General features: G+C 38.9%; 1 protein-coding gene across 1 annotated transcript; it reads right to left on the bottom strand.

The window, feature by feature from the left end:
• Window positions 1–1,184: 1,184 nt before the first annotated feature.
• LOC124141633 (sodium- and chloride-dependent glycine transporter 1-like) lies at window positions 1,185–15,964 on the bottom strand. Its single transcript, XM_048383219.1, has 12 exons — window positions 15,793–15,964; window positions 14,493–14,772; window positions 13,817–13,949; window positions 10,106–10,240; window positions 8,370–8,473; window positions 7,412–7,536; window positions 7,202–7,206; window positions 4,319–4,450; window positions 3,204–3,303; window positions 2,788–2,888; window positions 2,115–2,288; window positions 1,185–1,316 (listed from the first exon to the last, which is right to left on the bottom strand). Exons 1-12 carry the CDS (start codon window positions 15,872–15,874, stop codon window positions 1,185–1,187), a joined length of 1,503 nt encoding a protein of 500 aa, XP_048239176.1. The 5' UTR covers window positions 15,875–15,964.
• Between the last annotated feature and the right edge of the window lie 6,743 nt (window positions 15,965–22,707).

The following is a 22,707-nucleotide window of genomic DNA, read 5'->3' as shown; positions in this document are numbered from 1 at the left end:
TAGGCTGGGGGACCCTTTCAGGCTCCCTCCACTTTTCCCTCCACCAAAAGGAGCTCCTGCCTACTGATACTATACTACTCACGCACGTGCAACGTGCATCAAAACGTTGGGTCTTCCTTTACATGCATGCCATCACAATCTTGTTGCAAGTGAACAGCGACAACATGCCACGACTGGCGGAAGCCCAACGCAACAACGCCATCGGCCGACTGCAAACAAGACAATCATATTCAGCTGCTGCCAGGTTTTTCCTTGTAGCTCAAAGTATCATTACAAGACTGTGAAACATACAGGACAAGTGATTTTCCGAGATCCGGTCGACCACTACTAGTGCACGGGACAGATTCATACGGATACGTCACTTACGTGAAAGAACCACCGCGGCCACTTCTACAACTACAGCAATAGCAACCCAGGCAGTGTGGAACTGTGAAGGTGTTCGCACTAGACGACCAGTCATTTTGACGGAGCTGTATCGTCCGCTGTCACGTCAGTGGTGTTAAGGACACAGAGTATGGCCACAACTGCGATGGAGACAAGTTTAGTTTAGTGACGAGTCACTTGTTACGGTTCGCCGTGAAGATAGTAGGCGTCGTGTTTACAGGCGTCGCGGGGGACGTTATGCAAGAAACTGCAGACAGGAAGTGGACAGATCTGGTGGTGATGGTGTGATGATGTGGCAGCCATCACCTACAATAGTAGAACAGACTTGAAGCAGGTTCTGGGGAATTTAACGACACAACGTTACACGTATGAGATTCTTCGACCGCACGTCCTTCACATTATGCAACAAGCAAACGTCATTTTCCAATAAGACAATGCCCGACCTCACAAGGCAGAACAAACAGCAACAGTGAGGGAACATTCCCAAGGCCACAATTCAGGATCTGGTTGGTTCCATGACACAACGATGCCAGTCAGTTTGGGACTCTTAATGGTTGCCATACAATATATTGAGAACAGATGACCTTCACCTTGGACATCTACTGTTTCATGTATGCCATATGGAACTTGGGTTAATGACAATGATGTGTGCCAATCTTGAACATTTGATTACCATAATTATGTTGATTATTTATATAACATATATAAAATATGCATCTAAATTCACTTTTGCGTTTCTTTTTTTGCAGATGATATTCAGTAGACTATTCAACGGTGTAGATTAGAACATTACAGGTTTATCATTTAAACATGTCCATGATGTTGGCCTTCAGGGAAGGTCTTTCTGTCTGTTGATTCCTTCTGAAGGCCTCCCTGTATCTGGAATTTGCAGGATACCAGTCGTCATCAGGCGTGAAGGCGAGTTTTACACTCTGAAAGGTAAACAAACGTATTTACTAATATGGAGGCTTTGGCGAGGCCAATAGACAGAGCAGTTGGTAGTTCCCTGCTTAGCATGGTTTCATCTCCATGTGCATGTAATTGTTAATCAAATATATAGTTCGAACCATACGGTTATTGAAATGTTAGTCAGTACATATCTTGTTTTGTACATGTATTAATTTATGAGAGGGGCTCCTAGAACAGACTTCATGCGATGGCTTTATGATCGGGAGTTGGATGTGTCATCTCGCCCATTTTATATCTCAGTTGTTAACTGTTAATTGTTTTACTGTCAAGTGTACAGATGATGCTGTACCAGCAAATAGTCCGAACTCCACAACTGGAAGGAGTTTTTTAAACGATAATTCCGGTGTAAAGATAACTATTGTGTTAAAATGTAAAAACAAACCAAAACAAGAGGAACGGTTATAGATTTTAGAATGGTTATGTTTTAATCCAGTAGTTACTTGATAAGGAAGCAAGAGAAGTTGAAGATCATTATCAATATCTGGGCACTTTCATTGATTCCAAACTCACAAGGGTCAGCTGAAGCTGTACTGTTTACACAAGTTACAAACGGGTACCAGTTTCTATAATCAGTTTCAAGAAAAATAATTGTTAGTTCTACATGTGTTCATCAAGAAACTGAAACCTTGTTCTAATGTAAGAAAGAAAAGGAGTTATCTGATCTTGTCTTATTTTATCTTGTCTATTCTGCGTTTGCTTCTGAAATAAGCCCAGTAATATAGTTCATCTTTCGGTCCAGATAAAGTGAAATCAAATTTTACCTTCTTCAGAGAATGTGTTGTCATGTGTTTTCTGACAGCAACGATAGAGTAGACCGGAAGAGTGAGAAGTGGAATTGCAGCGAAACACCAGCCAATGATACTGGCGTAGCTGGGAAACTCGTACTTGCCGTAGGTCGGTGGCTGGTAGCTTATAAGTGTAAGGATTAAAACTGTCTGAAACATAAATGTTAAGAACAAATTCATTCAGGTTACATAATTGTCATGTGTGACATTGTTTAGTATATTGTGAGCACTTGTATTGCTTTCTTCATGGACGCCCAGTGTCTTCACTGATTTTCACTTGTCCATTCATATACTTTCACCACTAATTTGCCTTTTACGTCCTGTAGGATCTGTTTACGCGGATGATCGAGACCGTGGACTGATTGCTCTCTGGCATTGACGTTTCAGATATAATAGGAAATCTTCATGTTTGTAAATGTATACATAAAAAATGCACCTTATGTGTAAAGTAAATCCTACAAAACGTATACTGTTTATGCATTGCTTCAGTTTCGTGTCACCAATCAGAACTTGTGAATGCTTCTTTCTCTTAGTACATATGTATTATTACAATATTCTTGGGTTAATACAAGAGGAAAATGTATAGTGTTATTGGCACTATTGTGTCGGCTCACATTGATGCAAAGATGAAACATGACTATTAACTTACCACTAAGATTGCTGGTGTCACAAATGCCAACAGGATCTTTACTGGTGGCGATAGTGGTTTTCCAGTCATCATCTCTACGTCCCTACTCATTTGTTTTGTCCCTGAAAGAAATATATCGACCTTGTTATGTTATGACCATATTTGGTCAGACATTGTCTCCGACTAGGCCACAAGATATTTCACTTTACCTTTACTTCTTGGATATGTTCAATGTACTTAATTGATCCTCTCCTGTTAATCTCATTGGCTTCGTCGTTATACTGTCATGTATTCATGTTCTCCCAACTTCTAAATGCTTTCTAAATGCCTATCAAAGACAGGAATATGTTTTGCTTGTGGTAAGGATACAGCTGCTGGAAATTAAGATTATTCTTTGGCCTATATTAGTAATATCGTTTGATGCCATGTACACTAACCATATATCCACATCACAGCAACACACTCCAGTGTGCAGAACAACAGAGGCCCCAAAGCGGCAACATACCAGTCTAGCAGCTGGAACATGTACGGCCCTCCCTGCAATACAGTGAGGCATGTGTGATGACTGGGTGAAACTGTGAATTATAATTATTGCTACTGCTGCTGTTTCATCTCAGGTACGGTTGATGCCACAACTGATGTGAATATCACAACAGCTACTACTACTACTACTACTACTACTACTACTTGTCAGGACGATCACGAAAACAACACAAACGACAGATATGTACATAACACAATACAACACCTATTCAGATTCACATTTCCTTAACCCGCCCTAAATATATCCAGGAGCTAGGAACCTACGCTTGTGACTTGACATCAGCACCTCATCGTTCGCGATTTTCTCGCCAAATCCTCCTCGAAGTTGGGGAGCACACAATTACAGTGACTCACATACTACTACATTTACGTTTACTAATAGCACCACTAATACTGTGCCAAATCCCCTGCTTACTGATAATATTGTCCCTGCTGTTTCTCCTGCTACTTCTACCACCACCACTGCCACTACCACTTATGTTCATACCGCTCTTACTAGTACTATTACTACAAACACTACTGCTATTACTATCATTACTTCCTATTCTAAATCTGCTACTACTACTACTGCTACTACACAACCAACACTCCTTCTTGTATCGGAATACAGTGTTTCCCCATCTACTATAGGATCACTGACTTGGTTGACGCATGTCTTCGAATCCCAATTGCGCGGATCAATGCTCATGATGTCAATCATGATTGTCTGGTCCAGACTCGATTATTTACAGGCCGTCGTCTTCTAAAAATTCGGGCGTGTTGGAGTAGACCTACAGCTGAATTCTTGTGTTAATAGAACCAAGGTTCATTGTTTCGATTTCAACATTGGAACATCATGGAGCTGAAGCGTGCTATCAACGGTAGTGGTATTGCTCATTTTTGAACATTGCTATTTGATAGAGATTAATATTATTATTATTATCAATAATATTACTGCATATTATATATCCAGTACACAAATGAAGCTTGGCATGGCTTGTAAAATTGAGTGCTGTATAAATAAAATCACCTGTGTACAGAAAACGATTCCAAGAAGAAAGAATACGAGAGAACAGCCTCCTGTAACCAACATCCTCCTCTTTCCCAGCTGTCGTGGATACTGATCAACCAGTGCAGTAACAACTACCTCCATACTCAGGAGCTAGAAGAAGTAAAACTTCTTTTTATATGCATTATTATGTGATAAATACATGTCTGTGACTCGATTTAAAGCTTTATGCCTGTACCTGCGAAATGGCGCGGTTCCTTCAACTTTTTTGACGTTTATGGCGAGAGTCCTACTATAAACAGCGGATGCAAACAGTGTGTTGAGTCCTGGTGACGAGTGCTTGTTTTTACAACATAAACACTTTGGTTGCGCACGTATTCCGTGTTTTACAACACCAAATCACTGAACGTATTTTTGTCACTTAAATCCGAGCAGAAATCAAAGACGTACACTAATGTACGTTCGTGCAGAAATCAAGAGGAAAAAAGACAATCAGGGATAAAGTTCCAAAACACAAGCACATTTCTATCTTGGAATGACAACAACAAAATACCTACAACTCCTTCTCAATAATAAAATTCAAATTTCAAATTACGAACGATGGTATTTTAGATGAGATTCGCCTAGCCTTTAGATACACGGCACTGTATTTATGAACGTACCCTCGTGCAACAATGGCCACTGTGCGTGAATTACGTATTTTGAACTATTTCTAGTGGCCAAACAGCAAGTTGGAGTTGTTAGAATATGCTACGATACGTTTGCGTCCATATTTGTCCATAAAATATGAAAGCTGTGACTCAATAATTCAAATGTAACTCATCAACATCAAGAATGTCGTCAGTCTTTTCAACTTCCTGTTTCTCGTAAACACGCCACCTTCTGCATGAAACACATTATTAAATTGTTGCTAATTAAACAAAAGGAAGAACATTGAGCAATGGTCATTGTATAATAAACTACCGCTTCTAATTTATCGAAAAGTCCATATTGATAAGATGTCATTTGATCAGAAACCCGGTCTCTGATACGGTACACACTACAGACGGAAAAAAGACAGCGAAATGGACGAAAGCACTTGAATGTAAGTAACATATGTTTTGCCAACAAACTGTAACAACATTTACAACAGTCGCTAATTCATGTCATCACTTTGGATATATTAAATTACCATCTAAACACACATTGTCCAAGACATAGAAATTTGATAACTGCAGATTGTTGTCTCCTGTATACCAAGGAAATGAACAGCTGGTGGTGTTAAAATGCCTTCTAAACGATCTACAATTGTCCTCGCGAATAAATTCCTCCTAAAGTCCACAATGAACAGAAATACATAAATATTAATGCAATTACTCTTAAGTAGACAGTGAACAGAAATATAAATACAGATGTAATTTTAATGTTAATACTAATGCTAATATTTTTGAATATTCGCAGTGGAATAATAAATGGTCGAAAATATGATATCTGAGGATATATCTATATAATCTGGTATCATTAATTCCAACATAACACGAGTCACAAAAACCGAAAATCAAATACAGTTTCCACTGCGTTGAGACGAAACATCACCGAAAATTAGCAAATTCTCACCACACGACAAAAATATCTTTGGTTTTCCACCAGCGGTGACTTTCTCTCGTACAAAAAATAAGCACTTCTCATTTGCATTAGATTCAAATCTGCTCAAGTTATCAATGGAGAATTCCGTACAATAATAGGAAGGCGAATATCCACATCTCTGGTTAAATACCAGCTCAAAGCAGCTCGCCTGAAAGCTAGGCTGTGAAGGATGTGAACCCAACAGCTTGCCAAAGTCGGGGGCGAGCTAGACAACACCAGGAGCGGCCTTGTGCCAATCAAGATTTGCCTCCGATTGACAGGTGGTAGAAAACGTTGTTGGCGACCTAGTGGTATGCCAGGGCAACAGTTCTAGACCATGATCGATATGCGAGACGATATCACGCATGACATGCGAACTGATTTGATCATTGTAAGTGGACATTTGACTAGCCAGCGATGTGTTGACGAAATATTGCGTCATGTTGTTCCATTCGCAAGAATTATTGGCAGAAAGTTTTAATTGCAAGATGACAATTACAATGACGTGCCCAGGTCGTCACTGATTACCGTCGACATGAAGGCATATTGAAATTCGACTGGCCCATTGAGCATGTGTGAAAAGAGAACCAGCAACTTGTCATAGCTATTCAGGCGGAAAGGCGATATTGATCTAACTTCTTTGAGAGGCATTTAGAAGTTGGAGTACTAAGTAAGTTTAAGATTCATGGATGAACAACTTCTTTATCACAATTAGGAGCGACGTTTCAGTGTAGGTTCTAACACCTTGCTTGATAACAGTGTTAGAACCTACACCGAAACGTCGCTTCTAATTGTAATAAAGAAGTTGTTCATCCATGAATCTTATCCTTAAGGATATTGATCTACACGGCTGAAATCTATTTCACATATATTTATCATCATGTCACCTTCTCTTTCATCAGTTCTCTTGTTTTTCTTGGTGGTGGTATAGTGATTTCCCCATTATTTATAAATGAAGGTTAAGTTTGACATTGGTGGGTTGCCTTGCACATGTTCTTCAGCTTTATACATTTCATTACCCCTTCATCCTTTTGCAAATTCAGGAGAAACAGCAATTGAAAAACTTCAAGAAATGAGAATTCGCCAGGTTAACTTCGGTAGCTCGGGCCATTTGATTAATAACTTTCGCAAGTCAATAACCAGTAACGTGAGCTTCATAATTTGTTCTCTATATTTGAACGAACTCCACGGTGTCAGTGATGGTGATTTAGGGGGCAGCCATGTTTGTTTTAATAAGTAGCCACATATCGGTAAACACATATTGTATTTAACATCGTATGTCGATCTTTTAATGGTTACCCATTCTAGGAGGGTGAAGTTGCATATGTATCAGATCAGTTAATTGCGTCTTTATATAACACTATCCATTAAATAAAATGACATATCATATTATCCCAAGGTACAAAGGTATATATTTGTATGTAACAATTGACTAGATAAATTATGTGACATTACAAATGAAAACTGTAAATATATGTAGACTTTAAACATGCTAAATAAATCCCCTACCTGTCGAAACTACTTTTGCAATAGGAACACCAATTTTCTGTGCCATCGACCCGAGAACAGCAAATGTCACCAGGCCAGAAAAGATGCTGGTTCCCTCTGATATTATGGTCAATATCAAGCAATCTCTGTGAACATACAATAATCCAATCAACATGCAATAATTTGTCTGTATCAAAAGCCTCCACATGCCATTTGTCAAAGAATCAAGGCTTTTCCTACAAATGTGTACAATATACCACGCTCTTATGTTTTTTTTGCAGAAACAGAAAAGCTAATTGGATGCTATATGACTGCTAAGAAAGTATGTACTGTATAGTACTATACACTTTTACTGCAATACATTATTCACCGTTGAAGCGTTCGTTCAATTGATATATACTTCATAACAGTGCTTTCATATTCTTTTGGCAGACTGATACATCAGAGTTCTCGCTATTAGTTTAGATGTTGCAAGTTGGTGCATCAACGCGAGGTCACGGGAATCCCTTATGAGAAAGTAGTTCTGGATCGTAAGTCTTTCCTGCAGTTATCGAAAAATAGCATTTCTATTAGAATCGCGGAAAATAGGATACAACACATACGTTGTAATTATAAACAATTATACATTATGAGTGTACCTCATTTCCACTGGGAGTGTTGGTAGCCTAGTGGTGAAAGCGTTCGCTCATCAAGAAGAAGGACCGGACAGGGTTCCCCACATGGGAACAATGTGTGAAGCCCATTTCTGGTATTACAGGAATGTTACTTGAAGCAGCGTAAAACAACACTCGCTCACTCATTTCAATTGAGGGTCATGGATGAGCCACCTCAAATGGCTGAGCACAGCTGCCTCTTAAGATGATCCATGATTTGTGTTACCAACATACACAACATGTAGGTCTCGTTTCATACTTGTATTACATCCACGATGTAAGTGACAACTGTTTGAAGTTGCGTTAAACAGAATTGCAATGCTCACCTGAGACATGGTTGATTGAAAGCTTTGTAGCTTGCAGCAGTTCCAACTGCTCCATAGCCAGGCCCCAGTGAGTAAAACACCTGCAGACACGCTTCTAGCCATACCTGAATTAAATATGCATAACCAAATCTGGAAATTTGCATTAAAGGAGTAAGCACAATATACTTGATGTCTAATCTTCGCCTGTGCTGTTTCTAAACCACGAAGCAATTGGGGGGTTATTATTATGTACAGATTAAAATAACAAAATGCAGCAAAGAGGATTTGGGTGATCCTGGCACAGACAGGCTGTTTAGGCTCATCATCAATTTAGGGCCCTTGCTCCATCTGCACGCAGCCAAGACAGTGAATGAGACTTTTCCGGGGAAGCGGAGCCCAGTCAATAGTCAAACCGACCCAGCTCTTTTCGGAGAATGTGAAGAGTCCCCAACACTACAGCCTTCTGCATTACCCAGATTGTCAGAAGGGCTGTATTCCTGGTAGCAAATCCGGGTACTCTTCCAATGTCAGTCAACAGATTGGGAGGTATCAAACCTAAGGCACCGAGAACAAAAGGGAGTCGGACAACTTGGTACTTGGGATGCAAGCGTGACATTTCGAAAGCGAGGTCCGCATATTTGCCATGTTTTTCCTGAATCTTGCCAATCACATTGGTGACAAAAGGGACAGAAAATTAAATAATGTGAATGATTTCATTGGATTTATCAAAAAGGACATGATCAGGTTTGTTGGCCTGGAGATTGAATACAGGGCTATTCCAATGAATTTTGTATTTATTATTATGCCCTCTACATATTCCGGGTCGTACCATGGGTGGACCTCCGTGCATCCACTGACAATATGTTGGACATTAAATTCTAATAATATGTCTCATTTAATTCATTACATAATCTACATTTCATATTTACATTTTGATGCAAAATCACACATTGACGGTTCCGAGTGGGAAGTGACCGATCCTGAACAGCAAACAGATAGCCTTCCGTTTCACTTTTCAGACCAGCCGACCTCATCCAAGCAAAGGACTCTGCAGGGTTGCTGATCTGCTCAACACACTGCATGTGAACTCTATGCAGTGGTCGTTTAGATAGCCTCTCCTTGAAAATCTGGGCCAATTATATATGGCACTTCGCTTGGTAGACACTCATTTCTGTACCGTCCAGCAGTACAGAACATTCAACAAAATCAACACTGATATTGTGATTATGTCCCACATCCTTGGCTCGTTTAAGAAAACTGTGGAATGCCTTGTTTTCATCACGTGTTTTGACATCCTTCACAAGAGGATCATCAGACAAATAAATGTGTGCAAAAGTGCACAAAACAATGATATTATGAAGAGCCCCAGCAAATCAAACTCACTCACTGACATCCAGTAAACGAGTACTTAGTGTTGAAAGAAAGGAGGCATTGGGAAAAAAGTGTTTCAAAAACATGGTTATGGTGATAAATGTTTCGTTTCTCGGGATTGTGTTGTTGCTGATATGTAGATTCTTAAGTACCATGATACCACTGACGTAGTTCATGCCAAAGCGCCTTTAAGGTAGCTTCAGACAACCATTATTTGAATTTCTCTGTGTGAAGATTGAATGTTGAATGGTTTGTGACATTGAAGGATGCTTGAAATGAGTCAATGGTAATATTTTAAGGATAATCAACGTAAAAATGAGAATAGTCGTGAATGTAAGGAATGAATGTTTAAATCAATAAAAGAAGTGTCATCTTTTGTATCTCACCTGTGTGTCAAGCAATTTTGAGAAATCAGGTACGACGTAGTAGATTATGCCATCTAGAGCACCTGGTTGAAGCAGTGTCATAATGAAGATGGCGGTAAGGAGAACATACGGCAGAAGTGCAGTCACATACACAACCTGTTGTCAGGGGAAAAACATCATTTAATGCAACGGTTTTCCTTTGTTACCTGTGCGCACTATCTATGTAATCAATACATCGTGTAATAATAATAGAAAAAGGAAGAAAAACGTAACTGAAGGCAAGTTATTTCAACAGCGTCATACGACTCTTGCTCAATGCCACAACATTCAAGGCCTCGGAAGATCTTTCAAAACCTTTTATGGTAGATATGCATTTGGAGGACATTTATAAATTTAAAATTACAAAATTGATGTCCGCTGCAAATCCCTATTTTGACTTATGTCACTGTATATGTTTTTTAGCTGAACCCTTTCATCGCCTTTAAATGTGTGTGTGACGATCGCCACCGTAGGGGCAGGCTCCGCTTATCTTTTCGCAATGTGGAGCATTTTGTATAAACTTAGTTTGAGAGCTACATAACAAAAATGGTATATTAAAGAGGGTAATGTGACGGCAATCATATTGGAATTTCAAAAATATGTTTTAGCTTCCAAATTTCGAATTTGTGGAGAATACACTGTGGTGATGCGTGAAAACATTGCATATACATGTGTATTACAATATTCAAAACATGAGTACATCTTTTCTAAGTTTTCCCGACAGGCCCTGACCTGTGACTCTGACCATGGACAATATAGAGCCAGTAATTGTGATACCACCCCATACCGTCATGGACTCACCCCAAACACGATCGTTTTGTAGGACGTTAACGTCCACAAAACGCCCATAAGGACTTCTCCAAACTCTATTCCGTCGGTCATGGAAGTCGAGAGTGAATCTCAATTCGTCAGAAAACATGACATTAGATATTATCTCTCCATATCAGCTCTACGGGATCGGGTGGTCAGGCTCGCTGACTTGGTTGATGCATGTCATCTATCCCAATTGGGTGGATCGATGCTCATGATATTAATCACTGGATTGTCTGGTCCAGGCTCGATTATTTACAGACCACCGTCATATAGCTGGAATATTGCTGAGTGCGGCGTTAAACAACAAACTAACCAACCAACCATATCAGTTCTTGTCTACTCCTCCCTGGCAGCTGGTGAGGCCATAAGTTGACGTCTCCCTAACCCGTTTTGTTAATTCTGACACTAATCAACTAATCTATCAACAGGAAATATGTCCAATTAAGAAATAAATATGACACTCACCGTTCAATCTTTACTGATGGATCCAAGGACGGTGGCAAAGTAGCAAGTGCCACTGTCGTTGGATCAAAACATTCATCCTCTAGAATACCAGACAATAGCTCTATGTTCACTGCTGAGGCCAATGTTATCCTTACATCCTTGGTATACATTTCAAAGACAGTCTGCATATAAACAATTTATCATCTTTTCTGTTTCTCTATCTTGTCTTAAGGCACTGCAAAATGTCTCTTCTAATCATCAAATTATTTTAAATATTTTAGAACTTTACAATGATCTTTCAACTGGCCAATACGACATTGTCTTTTGTTGGTTGCCCAGTCATATGTGCATAAAAGGCAACACAATGGCTGATGCTGCAGCTAAAGCAGCACTCAACAGATCTATGACACCACTTCTAATTCCATACAGTGATTATAAACCTGTGATCAAATGTTACACCAGAGATCTTATGCAAAAGAAGTGGGACACCGAAGTATAAATATATTACATCACATTAAGCCAACTATCGGTTACACCTACTTGGGTTGTCAATCCAGATTTGAAGAGGTCATTTTACGACGATGTGGCATATGCCATCCAAGATATACACACGAATATGTCTTAAAATGTGAGGTGAGGTGAGGTGAGGTGAAATGGGGTTTAACGTCGCGTCCAAAATTATTGCACTTATATAGCGACGTGCATGTACGTGTGTGTGTTTCTGTGGCTGCTTGTACTAGTCCGGACTGATGCCGATTTATAGTGCTAGCTCACCGCAGTTTAACATGAATACCCCACTCAGACACAGTATACTGACTCCGAGCCGACAAGTCCTTGTTTTAGCCCCTCAATGCCGAGCGCCAGTCAGGGTAACAACAAGTACCATCTTTTAACGTCTTTTGGATCGAACCCGGGACCTTCCGCTCTCCGGGCGGACGCTCTACCACTAGACCACGGAGGCGGTCTTAAAATGTGAGGATCCTCCTTTTCATATCCCTTGTGATGAGAGAATCACAGTCAAGCATGTACTGCTTGACTGTATTGATTTTTCCATTACAAAGGATAAGTATTTCAAAGTTCCATCCATCAAGGATATTTCTAGTCAAGTAAGTGCTCATTTAATCATCGTTTTTTTTAAAGAAATAGAATTAATAGATACATATTGATTATAATACAAGTATAAAGTAAGTGATTTTTAATTTGGTAGAATGAATTCATAACTGAGATTGTTAGTGGCTGTATCTTCACAGGGGGTTGAAGTATCGTAAAACAATTGTACCCCAGGGAGGGGACGTAATTCCGGTATCATTCAAAGTATCTTTTCTTTTCTCTGTATTTTTTATCGTATTATTTTTGTTGATTTTAACTGTTTGGCTAATCTTTCGGATCATCGCCAGTAGCCCAAGGGATGGTGTAAATCCTGCTGGGGTACCATGTAGGTAGCAGAAGTACCGTAAGTCCTCATGGTCCCTGGTATGGTGGCCTAACTTTGGTTGCTATCGATCTATAGCCCGTTTTTATAATGTGTCATCTGATATAATTTGATCATTTTATTGTTCTAAATCTAGTTTTACAATTATAATTTGTGATATATTGCTAGTAGTTGTACTGTCCTTCGACGACTGGTTTTTATATATAATATAAATGTTTAACTTGCTCAAGTCACGATGTTGTTGAAATAGTGCCGATGTGACTTTAAATATTAACTCACTCACTCACTCCTCTCCTTGAAGATTTATCGCCTTATATGCAAGTCGGTTAAAATACGGAATTGAAAAAAATATACGAAAGCAGACATCGCGCATCACATTCTTGGACCTTGCAAATGCACGAGACAAAACGTTCAGACTTAATTTACCTTGATTAGTGTTTGTGTTACATGGGACGTTATAAGGTACAAGTAGTATGTACTATGTCAGGAATGTTCTTTATGAAGGTTATATAAGTATGTGTAAAATAACAGTTTGATTAACAAATCTAAGTTGTTTTGTTCAGAATGGTCCGAGATCGGTGTTCGGCCGAGCTGACAAGGGACTTTTACTTTAAAAGTTAACATTTAACTTGTGTATCGGACGTCACAGAATCGTCTTTACATGTGAGTATGATTATTATGCAGAGGTTCGATGTATGCATTAACTATTGTTTCATGTAATAACAAGACAGTAATTGTGTATGGACAATACGATTGGTTTCGTTGGTTTGTTGTTTAACGCCGCTCTCAGGAATATTCCAGCTATATGACGGCGGTCTGTAACTAATCGAGTCCAGTGATTGACATCAAGTCAGTGAGCCTGACCACCCAATCCCGTTAGGATAGTCGCCTTTTACGCCAAGCATGGATTGCTGAAGACCTATTCTAGCCCGGATCTTCACGGGTCGGACACTACGATGATAACATAGTCAATATATTACACGGAATGAGTTATGTCAACTAACCTTGCCGGAAGACTTGACTCCACGGATAAGACACAGAAAGATCATAACAACGGAGCCAAACAGACATCCAGCTATGGGCCACTGCACAGACCCCACGTCCTCCAAGCCGGTCGATACACCCAGGACGTTGTACCTGAAAGTCAAACAAAAAAGTTGAAAATGTGAAATCATCTTCCACCATACACGTCACAGGATATTATATGTGTCTCAAGTGACAGTTTTCGAGTCCAATATTAATAACGTTTCTATTACAACGAGTGTATATCATAACGTATCTAACGACAGAAAACGTAATGAAATGCATGAGTGTACTATCGGCACACTCTTTCAACAGTTAACGTTCCAACTAACTAACTTTTCCAAAGGGGAACTACTCTCATGTCAATACAATATCGTATGTAGACGTGGAGATAAATGTTCTAGTAATGATTCGATTAAATCAGTGGTGCCTTCAAAGTTTATATAAACACCATGACACCTGCACTGCCGCAATACAAACGTGAGTGTCCTCATTACCCTCGCTCTCTATTTCAAAAGCATCCTGTGATAGTTCGTAGGCTACTGCCAATACTCACAGACTTGACGTAAGAATCTTCCTGATTGAAATTTTTATATTAAAAGTAAAATGGGTCTTCTATGTTTGTCTGAATGGTATGTAACACGGTTGATGTCTTACTGCCAGAATTCCTCTGCAGATGTGTGCGCCAAAGTCACATTTTCCCACGACTCAGCCGCCGTGGTTGTATCTGTACTATTGACTGACAGGGCTGTCATGTTACTGTTGTAGGCTGTTTTCACACCTTCCACACACAGGTCGGTGTTCCAACTGTTGCCACAAGTTGTCCAGGGCAGGACGCTGGAGCAGGACTTCACCATGTAGTAGATGGGCCAGGCCAGATAGAGGTTGTAATAGGTCGTGAAGATGAATGTAAATATTACGCCGCCAATACCAATACCTGCTCATTGTAAAAACACATTTTAACATGTTAACAATCAACGCATATTTTTTAATGGCCGACAATATCTCAGTCACATTCTTCTAGAATAGGATGATAGATGTTCATGGTTACTTAACATAAATAACATCACAATGAACATCAAATATTTGTCAAACTTTTAAAACATGTTTCACATATGTTTTTCTCAATAATGATTGAGAGTATTTTTTATCAACTTGTTTCTATTATCTTTATATATTTAAGTATACTCAATATTAATTAGTCAAGCAAACATATACTTATTATCATTTACTTAATTATGTAACATTTTAACCCTTGATTTAAAATAAACATAACATTGTAGTCAATTTGATCAAAACACTATAAGAAACAAGAGGTGCAAAAGGAAGAGATTTAATGTGTTATGGTGACAAGATTTCTCCTCCGTCGAGGGGATGGAAGAGAACGGGTCTACAGACGTCAGGGAGAACATTACGCCGGAAACTGCGTACAGGAAGTGGACAGGTTTTCAGGGGTAGCGTTGTGATACCAAATACATCACGGATCACAAGAGCCTGTCTTCACAACAACAACGTTGATGTTCTCCCCTGACCCTCCAGATCCCCGGATTTGAACCCGACAGAGCACTTGTGGGATGAATTGGATAGACGGCTACGCCGACGTCAACCACAACCCAAGACGTTGCAGCAGTTGGCTTTAGCGTTGCAGGCCGAGTGGGCTACCATTGCCCAAGATGTGATTCGCATACTTGTCTCTTCCATGGGCAGGAGATGTCAGGCTGCTATCGATTCCAAAGGGGGACATATGCGTTATTGATGGTAGCTGACCTTCACCTTAGACTTTTCCTATGTACTGATAACTGAGTTGACTACAATCACCAAGTGTTCTCTCCAAAACATTTTGGCTCAATACCTGGTACGGTTCCTCGTATAAATGTATTTTCCTACCTCACACAGATCTGGCTTTGCATTTCTTTTTTTTAAGAGTATATTAAGAAATAAAATATTGACCACTGACCTTTAAACATTGGACAAAAGCTCCAGACTTGCTTGGCAGCCTTTCCCGAGAACTGAGAGATTGCCGACTCAAGGAAAAACATTGGGAACCCAGTGATCAGAAGACAAAGGATGAAAGGGATCAAGAACGCTCCTGAAAGAAAGACATATTTTTGGCAGTACCAAGTAGTGACTTAGCGTTGTTTAATTCGTTATATCCACTTCTTATTTAATAATGTAGCGCCTTTCCAACTTAAATCTGGCCCAGACAATCCAGTAGTTCGAGCTAAGAGCAAAGTCAAACAATCAGCGAAGTCAAACCATCAAATTAATTTTAGTGATCTCTTTGCTCAAGTAAGTCCGAACTTGGGGTCAGTGGGATGGTGTATTAAAAATACAATAGAGAATTGATGCTATAGATTTGACAAGATATGTTTAGTTGGACATGGTACATTTTGTAGGGCATGCATGGCAAAACGGATCCTCTGATCATAGGTTCGAATCCACCATTCGACCTGATTATGATCCGTGCTTCTCAAGCATCATACCTGAGTTCATGGGTTATCAATAAAATAGAAGCCCCAAAGATACCATCCATGACGTAGTAAAAACCATTCCACCTACCCACAAACATGTATTTAGCGAGCAACAATTTGATAATCAAACCCATGCCGTGATATAACTGGAAAACTGTTCAAAGCAGAATTAAACCAAACTCACTCACACACTTTTATATACACGAATGCATTATCCACCATCCCCAACCCCAACCCCACACACGAAAATTAAATTGTTGCACCTAAACATCTCAGGGGGAAATACCACAGTTTCTTATTATCGCTTTCAAATGTCTAAGTACAGACTGGGATACTTGAACAACACCGAATGGATGTCAAGGGAATATTACCAAACTAGTCATGTTAAACTCGATACAACATCTACAGCCTGCTTAGTGCAAATTGTACAAACGATCGTGATTATCGCAATACAACTCAAAATCAAATTGTCAAAGTTAACGAAAACAACCCAAATGATATGTTTTTACTCCTCCAAAGCTATCATTAAAGTGACCAAATAAAACAGACCAATATCAAGTTTTCTCAATTTACTTAATTAATTAACGAGCATTTCGGCTTGTATTGGTTGAACTCTTTGTACTAGTTCATCTTCAGTGATTCTTTCAGGTATATTTTTTGTACGTTACTTTATAGCATTCCTACCTCCACCGTTCCTGTTGCAGATGTAGGGGAACCTAAGCAGGTTACCTAATCCAACACAATAGCCCACCATAGTTAGCATGTAATCTAGATGCCTACTCCATGATTCTCTTTGATTTAGTGATTTAGGTCTATCTCCTTCCTCAGAATGTATCCCTGTCATAGGGATTCCTGGATCAGATACGTCTTCCTCGTGGCTGGTCATGGTTAGGCTGAGTGATATCTGAAACGGTACAAGTAATCTGATAGATCACAATACTGATATTCCTAGATTTTATTCAGGCATTCTTTAGCCTTGAAAACATCTACTTTGAACGTGTTGTGTTGATGACGCTCACATTTAACATCAATATTCGAACAGACCATTTTTTTCCTTATAAACGCAAACAATATTTCATGAAACAGAATAGAATGTTCTGAAAAGGTCAAATGTTGTAGAAGGATTTAGCGTTGTGTGTAACGTGTAATTTAAAATATTTTACTAGAGAGTGTTCTGTTGCCTTCTCCTAGACATTGTCCATTTCATAAAAAAAACTTTTCACTCAATTCAAATTTTCTTTTCTAGTCGGGTGAGGGTGTTATGTGCCAGGGGAGACTGTTCTACTTTTATTTGTAGTAATTCTCAGTCATTGAAGGTTTGGCAAAATATCCAGTGTTGTGGCGGCAGATTTAAGCGGAACTCGGACAGAAACATGAACGTGGCAGGGTTTTCTAAAACATCTTTCCCATCATATTTTACATTTTAATGTCATACATAGAATGTGCATGGATTAGTTGTTACATTTAGCATAATAATTAAAGCGAGATACAGTTTTTTGCATATAAACCAAAGGCCAGATGAAAGAATAATAACAAAAATACAGTATGTAGCATGGACAGATCACATGTCGTAGTTTATACAGGATGGAGATAAAGGTATAAAAGACCAGAAGGCAGTGAACTTACATAATAACAATTTGGATATGGAATTTATTTTGTAATTTCATAATATCTAAGTATATATTTTTCAATTTGAAAACAAAATGGTTTACTTCTTTTCTGTTGAATGTGTAAAGCATAGATTTTGTTTCCGTAATTAATGCTTTGAGTGAGTTATTCATCTTCTCTCAAAATCGAGACAACATCCTCATTACTTCTTTTTAACTTCTAATTTAACTTCTGCATAGTTCCCAAGTCTATCTGAAAGTTTCGTCCATACATCAGCAGCATAGTGTCAATTACACAATACATGAGTTTAAATCAAATATATTTTCCAAATCATTATAAAAATCTATGCCTAATGACTTAAACTGACTTTGTGACCAGTCAAAATTTAATACATAACTTGTATCTTGATTTAATTTGACCCTGTCCATAACCAACGTTTCAGTGGGGGGGGTTTCAAATTCTGAAAATTGGGCAAAACAAATTAATGTACTCATTGTGTTATAGAGGCTTTTTTTCAGATCCATTTAAGCTTAATGTAGTATCATCTGCAAATTGTGTAAGCAGAAATTTAATATTACCCATCGGTATTGATTTGATTATTATGTCTTATCATTATTTTTAAGATTTCTGCACAAGGAATAGAGATATATGGTGATATCGGATCCCCAGTGGCGACAACCCCTTTGAACCTTAAAAGAGGCTAGCATATCCATTTACCAATCCACTTGTTTTATTATTTTGAAAACAGACTTTTACCCACTGTTGAATACTTGGTCCAAATTGTAAAAAAAAATAATACATTATGCATATATTTTCTTTGTCAAAATTAATTAACCTGGAATTTGGTAAGATTCAGTACATTCCTTCACATCATAAATCATTCCTGTATCCTCACCTATATATCTACCAGCTACAAAACCTTCTTTGAGCCTTATGAACATTTCAAGGCAAAACATGTTTTATTCTGTTTGTAATTAATGCTGCAGCTAACTTATAAGATGTGTTTTGAAGGGAGAGAGAGCGCCAATTCTTTAAAATAATTCTGGTTTATTTTCTTTTTGATCAATCATTGTTTTGGGGATACTGATAGAGATCCATTTCTGTGTGTGTAATTTAGAGCATTTGTCAAATATCTATGAAGATCCACACAACATAATTTTACAAATTCTGCTGAAACCCATGCGGGAGAGGATTTCATTATTTATCCTTTTTTTCAAGGGTTTTTCACCTTGTTCCATGTAGCGTTTTATCTAATAAAAGATCCTTCAGTTCTTACTGTATGCAGAATTTACAATTTACAATTCTAATATAGCTGCTTTTAAGTATTACTTCTCCCATCTCTCTCTGTATTTGTTTTCCTAACTTCTTTTTCAAGTCGATTTAAGTCTTGTTCAAATCTGGATTCCAAAGCTATACAATATATGGCGTTAATGTGAATAATATTGAGCTTCCAGAAATATTTAAAAGTATCATTTCCCCAAGTAATTTGTCATCAATTGTAAATACTCTCTCAGGTTTAGCTTCATATTGATCTAGAATATCATTTTTTTCCTTAAACCAATGCAACGAAGTGTTATTCTTTGAAAATGAGTTATTCAATTTCCAAAAGCCTTTTCCCGTTTGTATATCTGACAGTGAAACAAAAAGGATATATAATACATTCTTCAAAAAAACAGTGAGTGAGTGAGTGAGTTGGGTTTAACGCCGCTTTTAACGGTATTCCAGTTATAGCGCAGCGTGTCAGCTTAATGTGGGAGGAAACCCTGAAGTGATGCAGGTCTCAGATCTTTACCACGGGTATGGTGCTGACAAACATAGAAACATAATCGGGGCGAACCGGGATTCGAACCCACAATCATAGGTTTCTGGCGTGCCAAAGGGACGCAACTCTGCACAGCGAATCGCGGCACCTTAGACGACTGGGCCACCCGTGCCCCCCTCAAAAAAAGAAACACACAGGTAGTATGTTGTTCATTGAACCTGACTACACAACTAATCCTGTATATAAATTGGATATATGTTATTGGAAAATGTAGGCGGCCTGATATTCGACCACCGGTGCGTCAAAACGCAGCTATTGTCAATTTGCAATGTCTGAAACGGCATTGTTTTCACACTTGTCATGGAGAAAAACAGTAAAGCACGTGAAAGTTATGGCATTCGTAACTCGTGGTAGTGGCTATAAAAAGGCAAGCATAAGCCAATAATTGGTCATTCAATTGTCAACATTAAGTTCGAAAATGCCGAGACGCAGTGCTGCCGATTGGAATATGGCCATGGGACGTATCCAAAGAGGGGAATTGCAATCCTCTGTTGCACGCCACTTCAACGTCCACAACAGCACCATTTGCCGCCTTTGTGACTAATACACAGTTCAATTCCACTGCAGACCGTCCGGGAACCAGCCGACCAAGAGTTACCACCCCTGCACAGGATCGCTACATTCGACTATTCCACCAACGTCATGGCAATGCTACAGCTACGGAGAATGCAGAATGCGTCCCTGGTTTGAGGAGGATATCGGTCCAGACTGTCAAGAACCATCTTCACGAGGCTGAAATCCTGTCCTGAAGACCAGTTATGGTCCCCGTTGTGCAACAGATACATCCACAACGACACTTGCGTTGGTGCCATACATTACAGCCTTGGAATTTGAGAAACTGGAGACGAGAGTGGTTTAGCTATGAATCACGATTTCTTCTTCACCGGCGAGATGGAAGACAATGTGTTTATTGTCGTCGAAATGAGCATTGTGTACGTGAATTCGACAATTTCGGTGGCGGTAGTGTGATGATGTTGGGGGCCATATCCTACACCACCAGATCTGACTTGGTTGTGGTTCAGGGAAATTTGACAGCAAATCGCTACATGAATCAAATTCGTAGAAAACATCCACTGTTGGTTTAACATGAATGAGTAAAGGTTAAGGAGGGAGGCTCAACACGTTAAATAATGTCTTTCCTGCCCAGGACATCACAACTCTACATGCCAGGGTCGGTGTGAAACCGTCTCATCTAAGAAAACACACAGTCAAGAAACTGGCTTTTCTACGAGGACTCTCGGTATGTTATCGTAATTATCACTTTATAACATTGTTGAATATACATATTGATTCAAACTCAATTAACTAAGGAAAAGTATACGCTTGTGGACATTTGAGATCTGACTAGATATGCACGTTTCGTTTTATTATTCTGCAATCCATCTTTAGTATTACCCGCTGGCCCGGCTGCTATTGACGGCGAAGTCTGAGCAACGATCCACGCAACTAGCACACGATAACATGCAACCAACCAAGACCAACCGTTCCTTACAGTCGGCTCTTGCGAACAACATAGGTTGATGGATACCAACTCCGATTCCCAACGTGCAAAATGCATCGAGTACAAGTAGTTATAGGCATGTACATCAACTTCATGCTTCATGTCTCGTAATACTGGGCTAGAAACCTGTGTTTTACTTTGACAATTAGTATTATTCATACACATCATGTGCATGTACCACAGCCTGTTGAGCAGTAATTCACCGAAAACAGATATCATTTAAGTCCACATCCAATATCAACTGAACGGACGTGAGAACGATGTTTATTTTGTCCGAGGTTAACACAATATAGGCCTTACAGGTGTGGCACTTGTATGAATTTATGAAGTCCGTTTTCTCATAAATATTTGATTCAATCACGTGTACAGGTAAGCATTATTTAACAATACACATCATAAAGCTCAGGGAGCAGTTTGAAACAGCCGAAATCGTCATATGTTAACTCTTGATATATTTCAGTGGTGGATTCATCTAAATTTCGCTATTTTGCCCTTTACGAAATGTTATTTTCTGGCTTAAGCGTATGTATTCCATGAGATTATACATGGACGGATCAGCAAACAAGCTTTACTGGCTTATTTCAATGCTGCTCCGGATAACATGGTTAGCTTGGTACATAGAGTCAAGGAATACAATGATATAGTCAGTGTGTGCTCTGAAACCAAAACCTAGTTAGATCATTTCCTTTCAGATAATAATACGTATTCTGTCTGATATGTTCATAAAAAGGATAAACAAAAAGTACTGACCAGAATCTTCACACTGATGACGACAGAGACAATTAGATTGAGAAAATAGTGATCGAGTGAACCCGACCCAATTTAAATCGCTACACCCGAGTCTGAGGTGAGCATTTATGACTTGTCAAAAACGTGTTTCATTATTAACATCACAGTAAAAGCTTTGTTCAAACGTTTGAATTTGTAGTTTCTTAAAGGCTGAAACCATTGAGCAAATCTAGTTGCAGCGGGTAATAAGTTCCATAAAGTATGAAGAAGAAACGTCTTGGCATAAAATGCCATCTTGCAGTTGATAATTTGCAAATTTTCTGGGTTTCCCAGATTATAGGAAGATGCTTGTGAAACGGTTTCAGGAATAAGTTCCCTTAAGTAATTTGGTGCCAAGTTATGCATAATTTTATAATAACATTGTTTATTTAAAAGCTTTTCATCTCGCAGACAGTGATTTAAGTTTGGTTTCATGATATAACTTACAATGATTTGTACCCAAGACAGCTCCACAGATGATTTGTAAATTAATTCGAGCATTTTTATGATCATCTGTTTCGACGGGTAATCTAGACTGGTTATTCTCTTGCATTGACAAGTTATATTTTATTACTAGCGAAGGTAATACGAGATAAAATTCACATGAGTATTGGTGACGGTGTACTCCACACACCCTGTCGTGCAATGCTTTCATAAACTTTATGGTCTCTGTTCATTGTGCTCTGCACGTCTGAAACATGT

The sequence above is a fragment of the Haliotis rufescens genome, unplaced genomic scaffold (genome assembly GCF_023055435.1).
Source record: "Haliotis rufescens isolate VD_foot unplaced genomic scaffold, xgHalRufe1.0.p SCAF_46, whole genome shotgun sequence".
NCBI lineage: Eukaryota > Metazoa > Mollusca > Gastropoda > Lepetellida > Haliotidae > Haliotis > Haliotis rufescens.
This window is presented reverse-complemented; position numbering and strand designations above follow the sequence as displayed.